The sequence below is a fragment of the Coregonus lavaretus genome (genome assembly GCF_964263955.1).
Source record: "Coregonus lavaretus genome assembly, chromosome: 23".
Lineage (NCBI taxonomy): Eukaryota > Metazoa > Chordata > Actinopteri > Salmoniformes > Salmonidae > Coregonus > Coregonus lavaretus.
The window spans coordinates 8,498,924-8,507,809 of record NC_140010.1 but is presented as its reverse complement, the minus strand read 5'-3'; the positions used below and the strand labels follow the sequence as shown (position 1 = coordinate 8,507,809).

At 43.9% G+C, this 8,886-nt stretch overlaps 1 protein-coding gene across 1 annotated transcript; it reads right to left on the bottom strand.

The window, feature by feature from the left end:
* Positions 1-83: 83 nt before the first annotated feature.
* Positions 84-7,497, bottom strand: LOC311098855 (G-protein coupled receptor 35-like; the record flags this gene model as incomplete). Its single annotated transcript, XM_084139420.1, has 2 exons — positions 84-248; positions 6,592-7,497. 2 exons carry the CDS (start codon positions 7,495-7,497, stop codon positions 84-86), a joined length of 1,071 nt encoding a protein of 356 aa, XP_083995546.1.
* Between the last annotated feature and the right edge of the window lie 1,389 nt (positions 7,498-8,886).

Sequence of the window (8,886 nt, the reverse complement as noted above, 5' to 3'; positions counted from 1 at the left end):
CTACCTTTCCTCTCCCTCCCTCTCTCTTTCTCTCTGACCCTCTTTCTCTGTCATTGTCATTCAGTCCTCCTGATATCTCTGTATCACTCTGGCGGACTCCTGGGGCTGTTCTCTCTGGCAGACTCCTGAGGCTGTTCTCTCTGTGACTGGTTGATGCTGCTGTCACTCAGACCCTGCTTGGCTGTGATTGGCCAGTGAAAGTGAGGTTGTTGCTGTGTCTGCATTGCAGAGCTGCCTCTCCCCTCTGGCTGCTTAGAGAGGGGAAGAGAGGAGGAGCGAGAGATAGAGGGATTGAAAGAGTTTGCTAGACAGCGGAATTATTTCAAAATAACATGTTAAGAGAGAACCATAAATAGGAAGCAACATGCAAAGAGACCCAGAGACAGACACTTGGTGACAGCCTTCCCTGTGCAGCAAACAGGGCAACAAGGACTGACCTAACAACATTGCCACAGAGCCCACTGTCAGGTGTCAGAAGACGAGACCCAGTGGACATCACTCCTACACAATGTACTCTGTCCACCTTCCAGTGCAGACTGAGTGGCACTCTCTGGCAATAAGACAATGGAGGACACTGAAACATGAATTGTAAACATATTACTTTTAAGCATCTTGCTGCGGGTGAATGAAACAGACACCCCACTGGGCACATACGTCAGTTCAACGTCTAGTTTTGATTTACAGTTGACAAGTCAACCAAAAATGTGATTTGATTTGTAATAACGTGAATTGAATGTGAAATCAACAAAAAATGTCACCATGTCATTGGATTTAGGTAAAAATACGAAATGCCTTTACGTTGATTACTTTTTTAGTCCACGTTGATTCAATGTCATTACATAGATTTTGGGGGTTGAAATGACGTGGAAACAATGTTGATTCAACCAGTTTTTGCCAAGTGGGACTGTTCAGTCTCAGTGACACTGAGGTCATTCTGACTCTGACTCTGAACGTGACGAGAATATCTGATGAAGAGTGTTGAAAGGAAGCGGCAATGAAGATTTAATAACCTGCCCTCCAGCAGCCTCCCGGACACACACACACACACACACACACACACACACACATACACACACACACACATACACACACACACACACACACACACACACACATACACACACACACACATACACACACACACACACAGATTTACAGGTCAGTTTTAATAAACTCACCCTGCAGGGGACCAGTCCTTGGTATCGTGGTCAGTGGGCCATTGATTCCCAGTGTATGTGAGGTGAGAGGGCCATACAGTACTGCTCCTAACCTGTCTCACTGGGCCGTACAGTACTGCTCCTAACCTGTCTCACTGGGCCGTACAGTACTGCTCCTAACCTGTCTCACTGGGCCGTACAGTACTGCTCCTAACCTGTCTCACTGGGCCGTACAGTACTGCTCCTAACCTGTCTCACTGGGCCGTACAGTACTGCTCCTAACCTGTCTCACTGGGCCGTACAGTACTGCTCCTAACCTGTCTCACTGGGCCGTACAGTACTGCTCCTAACCTGTCTCACTGGGCCGTACAGTACTGCTCCTAACCTGTCTCACTGGGCCGTACAGTACTGCTCCTAACCTGTCTCACTGGGCCGTACAGTACTGCTCCTAACCTGTCTCACTGGGCCGTACAGTACTGCTCCTAACCTGTCTCACTGGGCCGTACAGTACTGCTCCTAACCTGTCTCACTGGGCCGTACAGTACTGCTCCTAACCTGTCTCACTGGGCCGTACAGTACTGCTCCTAACCTGTCTCACTGGGCCGTACAGTACTGCTCCTAACCTGTCTCACTGGGCCGTACAGTACTGCTCCTAACCTGTCTCACTGGGCTGTACAGTATTGCAATCACCCAATGCTCTACCCTTCTCTCCACACGTCGTGTCGGCTGTGAAATTATTGGCCATTAAAAAGTACATGGAGTGGACGGATGGAGTGATGAAATGAAGGAGTGAACAGATGGAGTGATGAAATGAAGGAGTGGACGGATGGAGGGATGAAATGAAGGAGTGAACGGATGGAGGGATGAAATGAAGGAGTGAACGGATGGAGGGATACAATTAAGGAGTGAACGGATGGCGGGATGAAATTAAGGAGTGAACGGATGGAGGGATGAAATGAAGGAGTGAACGGATGGAGGGATGAAATGAAGGAGTGAACGGATGGAGGGATGAAATGAAGGAGTGGACGGATGGCTGGATGAAATGGTGCTATGTCATTAGAGAGAATGCCTGGCTGGCAGAAATAGTGCTGACATTCCAGTCTGACTCTCCTTCAGCCCAGTGAGTGAGTTATAGTCCCATGGTCGCAGTGAGACAGGTTAGGAGCAGTACTGTACGGCCCAGTGAGACAGGTTAGGAGCAGTACTGTACGGCCCAGTGAGACAGGTTAGGAGCAGTACTGTACGGCCCAGTGAGACAGGTTAGGAGCAGTACTGTACGGCCCAGTGAGACAGGTTAGGAGCAGTACTGTACGGCCCAGTGAGACAGGTTAGGAGCAGTACTGTACGGCCCAGTGAGACAGGTTAGGAGCAGTACTGTACGGCCCAGTGAGACAGGTTAGGAGCAGTACTGTACGGCCCAGTGAGACAGGTTAGGAGCAGTACTGTACGGCCCAGTGAGACAGGTTAGGAGCAGTACTGTACGGCCCAGTGAGACAGGTTAGGAGCAGTACTGTACGGCCCAGTGAGACAGGTTAGGAGCAGTACTGTATGGCCCTCTCGCCTCACATACACTGGGAATCAATGGCCCACTGACCATGATACCAAGGACTGGTCCCCTGCAGGGTGAGTTTATTAAAACTGACCTGTAAATATGTGTGTGTGTGTGTGTGTGTGTGTGTGTGTGTGTGTGTGTGTGTGTGTGTGTGTGTTTGTGTGTGTGTGTGCAGATGCACTGGCTATGCGTGTGATTGATAGTCACTGTGGTTGTGATTTAAACGACTGTCCTGACTCTTACTCATCCATGTTAATCGACATTTTCCCAGAGCTCAAATTGGATCATATATTCTTCCCATCAAAGTGTCCAATGAGAGACTTGCCATTACTTTAAGTGTCCAATGAGAGACTTGCCATTACTTTAAGTGTCCAATGAGAGAATTGCCATTACTTTAAGTGTCCAATGAGAGACTTGCCATTACATTAAGTGTCCAATGAGAGACTTGCCATTACTTTAAGTGTCCAATGAGAGACTTGCCATTACTTTAAGTGTCCAATGAGAGACTTGCCATTACTTTAAGTGTCCAATGAGAGACTTGCCATGACTTTAAGTGAACATGGAGAGCGGGATAGATAGAAAGATAAGAAAGACAGGAGGATAGAGAGAGAAAGAGAGGGGCAACACTGAGACAAGGAAGGAGATGTGATCTGCCATTCTCAAGTCATCAGAGCTACAGCTCCAGTCAAATCCAGAAGGAAAATTAGGTCAGCTCTGTTGTGAACCTGAGCAGCAATGACTTGTATATAAGGACTCAACCTCAGTCAGATGTCTGCGTTACCATTGGAGGAGCACAATGATGACGTCACACATGGGGTGTTGTTTCAAGGTCCAGCCACAGTTACAAGGCACTCATAATCACACCATGCCGATGACTTTTCACCCTTTGTTGTCAATACAATATTATGTGCCAACATTCTAAACTGTACTTTTGGTTGACGTACTGTCTCATTGGACCACAGAAGCAAAAAGGAAACATATTTTAAAGTGCCATGAAATCCATGTCAGTACATTTGATTCTTTATACATTTGATACTGTGATGTTGTATAATTTATTCTAATGTGTACAGTGTTAATTCCTGTGTACAATGAAGAACTTCACAATTTCGCCTTCAGATAGCATACTGAATGTTGGTTTTCTTTCGTAACTCTTTTGCCTTTACTGCTCTAATCCATTTGATAAAGGTGGTGACACTGAACGTCTGTTTATAAACCACTTATAAACAGCAGTACAGAATTTGGGTCAGTTGTTCCTCAAATATTCTAGCAATGTATTGATTGTTTTCCTCCACACCAACAAACTGCCATACTGAGGAACCTTAAAGTCAAAGGCTACATCCTGTTCATAATACTGTGCAGTAATACATAATGGAAAAGCACAATAACTTTAATTTTTCTTATTTGAAAAGTAGTTGTACTGTAACGTTATCTATGTATATTTGTGTAAATAATCGATTTGAAGGTATCTTATCCATGTGGTTTTAAGGTTGTTGTTTTTTCATACTTGACACGGGCCTTTTGTCTTTGACATGTTGGTTTTGGTTGACTATGAATGAGATGTAACAGAGCAGGCTGGTGGGAGGAGCTATAGGAGGATGGGCTCATTGTAATGTCTGGAATGGAATCAATGGAACGGAGTCAGACGTGTGGTTTCCATGGTTTCCATGTGTTTGATACCGTTGTATTTATTCCATTTTAGCCATTACAATGAGCCTGTCCTGCTATAGCTCCTCCCACCACCCTCCACTGAGATGCAAGTACAGGAATTACAGTATTTACATTTGACTGAAAGCTGAAGGTAGCTGTTTTCTTTCTAAAAAGAGTAGAATCACAGGCTTGTCCTGCTGAGCTGAATGAAAAAGGTCTCCAGATTATTTGATTTACGATTTACAGCTGTACACACACACACACACACACACACACACACACACACACACACACACACACACACACACACACACATACACACACACACACACACACACACACACACACACACACACACACACACACACACGCACACACGCACACACACACAATAAACACTTAATGTGAGAGGATACAGCAGTCAGTTAATATGGAGAACCCTGTCAATATATTCTTTATTATTCTAATAAACCATGAAGATCTATTTATCTTTGTTGTATCTTTAAGGATTGTTAATTTGACTGTTATGTAATACATTAGAGGGTTCTTTCAAGCAACCACTTTCATCACCACTAGATGGCGCTAGAAACTAGTCTTTGCAGGTGAGATTGGCTGTGTGCGAGAGCATCAAAATGACTGCAGGCGACTGCCGACTGACTGTTCTACAAATCACCTTGCATCATAAATAACGACTCATTATTATTTGTAGATCAGTCAGTTAGTCACAATTTACCCATGATACATTGCGGTTATGATCCTCTCGAACACAGCCAATAACTCCATGGGTGCATCTCAGCCTTCTTCCTCTCATCTCTTTACCTTCAGATGGCTTCCTCTCATCTCTTTACCGTCAGATGGCTTCCTCTCATCTCTTTAACGTCAGATGGCTTCCTCTCACCTCTTTACCGTCAGATGGCTTCCTCTCATCTCTTTAACGTCAGATGGCTTCCTCTCACCTCTTTACCGTCAGATGGCTTCCTCTCATCTCTTTAACGTCAGATGGCTTCCTCTCACCTCTTTACCGTCAGATGGCTTCCTCTCATCTCTTTACCATCAGATGGCTTCCTCTCATCTCTTTAACGTCAGATGGCTTCCTCTCATCTCTTTACCATCAGATGGCTTCCTCTCACCTCTTTACCATCAGATGGCTTCCTCTCATCTCTTTACCATCAGATGGCTTCCTCTCACCTCTTTACCATCAGATGGCTTCCTCTCACCTCTTTACCATCAGATGGCTTCCTCTCACCTCTTTACCATCAGATGCACTGATATGAAAGAACTGGACAGCTCACAGTATGAATCTAACAAATTCTCATGGATCCTGGGTTTTCCGGTCGGTGCAGATGAATGGAAAGAGACCAGTAGAGGAGGCCACATTATCCTTTTGAGATACATACACCTTATGTGATTCCACTGTTGCCGAGGTCACATTATCCTATTGAGATACACACACCCTATGTGATTGGATGGTGAATCATTGCTTGTCAGATGTGATGCCATTAACAGCTGGAGCATTGCTTTTGTGTTAGAGTGCTCCTTGAATCAAACTGCACACCTTTATGTTTTACACGACTACAGTAATATGCCTTTATGCCAGCGATGATCAACTCTGATCCTTGAGGGGGCTATAATGTGTGTAGTCTTTTGCTCTAGCCCTGCATTAACCCTTCTAATTCAAATCAATGAATTACAGTACATTTGTTTTCTGTAGACTGCAATTTGTTTATTCAGATGTGTTAGAAGCCCCACACATAGAACCCTGAAGATGCTGAGTTGCCCGTCCCTGCTCTATGGCTTGGCTTGATATTGAGTTTATACTGCAGCTTTGATGACATAACAGACAGTATTTACCACCTACTGAGCAGACTGAAACAAGCCTCTCCAGACCGTGCTGTAGTAGAACATCTCACAGATCTAAAAGGTCAACTAAAGGTCATGTCCATATAAACAGTCTATTTATATCATTCATGGTACAATAATGATGTGTTCACATTTACAACCACAAACGGACAGAGAGTCAGACAGACACACACATCTATCTCTCTCTCTCTCACACACACAGACACACCCACACATACATGTGCTCGCGCTCGCGCACAAACACACTCCATTTAATAGATTATTTTAATGAAATACATTTTGACAAAAACATGATGACACTATTCTGGCGGTGTAAAACATGAAGGGAAGGAGGGGTATGATGACTCATTGTCGGTTGTGTGTGTGTGTGTTCACAGCTCGAATGGTGGATGCTGAAATATCTGGGCCCATGTCAACTCCTGATCTGCTGGCTTCAAAATAAAACTGTTTCAAAAGAAAGTAATAACTCATGGAATCTAGGAAGCAGGTTGTGGTAGCGATCCATTCACAAACCAGCCAACATTCATGCACTAATTCAGAAGATTCCCATTTGTTTTTTTTGGAAAGGAATCTCAGCAGAAACCCAAGATGGATGGGTGTGTAGCAAACCACAAAGATGATCAGGTTGGCTCTTATTATGCCAACAATGTTCTTCTTCTCCACATTGGTGTCCTCCTCCTCATCCTCCTCCTTCATTAGAACCCGTATGGTCTGTGTTGAACAGAACGCTATAATCAAAACTGGTAGCAGATACCCCAGCACCTCTAGAACCAAAAGGTACTCAACTGACAATGTGATGTCTTGACGTCCTTTATAACACGTAATCAGTTTGTCAGGATAGCTGTCTTCTCTGAACATGGCACATATCATTACTATAGTGACCCATATGGCCCCACATACCACTGCAGCCAACTTCTTTGACCGCCACACTCTGGTATGGAACGGAAACTTCACCGCCAGGTAGCGGTGGACGCTGATGGCGGTGACGGTGAAGATACTGGCGTACATGTTGATGTAATGTGTGGAGATGAGGAAGGTGCAAAAGTGTGTTCTGGCTAGGCACCAGAAGGCGTCGTAGATGCGGAAGGGGAGGAAGAAGATGAGGACGCAGTTGGCGGTTGTGAGGTTCAGCATGTAGACGTGTGTGTCGGTCCACATGGCTCGTTTGGCGAGGAAGACGCGTAGAGCCGCCATGTTGAGTAGCAAGCCCACCAGGAACACAGGAAGGTAGCCCACGCCTTGGAGGATCTCCACTTCACAGGTATTGTTGTTGTTACTCATAGCTACCTTAGGAGAGGACATGACTCAGTTACTGTCCCTATGACAATCTTCACATATTCTCCTCAGGCAAGCTATTACAAAGATATTGTTGTGTCACATGGGCCTTTAAAAGATTCAATCTGAATGGAGTCCTTGATCATGGGTCTTGATCTACATAGTCTAAAATAGTTGTCCCTCCTCACCTGTCCTTCACCTGGTCTGATGTGAAATAGTTGGAGGATAACCTTCGTCACATTGCTTTCACCTCTTGTATTTTATTTTCAGATTAGTGCGGAAGACAAGGATAAAATCCACTTGAGACTACTAGGCTATCGGCCGATCCACAAAAAGGGAGTGAGTTTTTGAGATGCCACTACCCAAGGAAGAACAAAATACAACCATGTTTTTTCACGTCTCCCATATATGAAATTGATGGTTTTGAAAAAATGTTGTACTGCAAAAGTGTTTAAATTCACAATCATCCATTTAAATTGATATATATTGTGACCCCCCCCCCCCCCCCCCCTTCCAAAGTGTGCAGAAAATTGCCTGTAAACACAGAGATCCAATAGGCGAACATATCAACTATGAATATTTATGATGAATGTAAGCTTTACTTTTTGGTAGCTGATTAATAAACAACTTTGTGTTCTCATTTAGTGGTGTATGGTCCTGCCTGACAAAAATACATACAGTTGTTTGTTTATGTAGTGGCTATAACTGTAGGAGGTAGGGATTCTGAGGGTGCTGCAGCACCCACCGAAAAATCACAATAAAAAGATATATTAATAAGAAAATATGTATATTTATTTATATACACACTACCGTTCAAAAGTTTGGGGTCACTTAGAAATGTCCTTGTTTTCGAAAGAAAAGCATTTTTTTTGTCCATTAAAATAACATCAAATTGATCAGAAATAGAGTATAGACATTGTTAATGTTGTAAATGGCTATTGTAGCTGGAAACTGCTGATTTTTAATGGAATATCTACATAGGCGTACAGAGGCCCATTATCAGCAACCATCAGTCCTGTGTTCCAATGGCACGTTGTGTTTGCTAATCCAAGTTGATCATTTTTAAATGCTAATTGATAATTAGAAAACCCTTTTGCAATTATATTAGCACAGCTGAATACTGTTGTACTGATTAAAGAAGCAATAAAAATGGCCTTCTTGAGACTAGTTGAGTATCTGGAGCATCAGCAATTGTGGGTTCGATTACAGGCTCCAAATGGCCAGAAACAAAGAACTTTCTTCTGAAATTCGTCAGTCTATTCATGTTCAGAGAAATGAAGGCTATTCCATGCGAGAAATTGCCAAGAAACTGAAGATCTCGTATAACGCTGTGTACTACTCCCTTCACAGAACAGTGCAAACTGGCTCTATCCAGAATAGAAAGAGGAGTGGGAG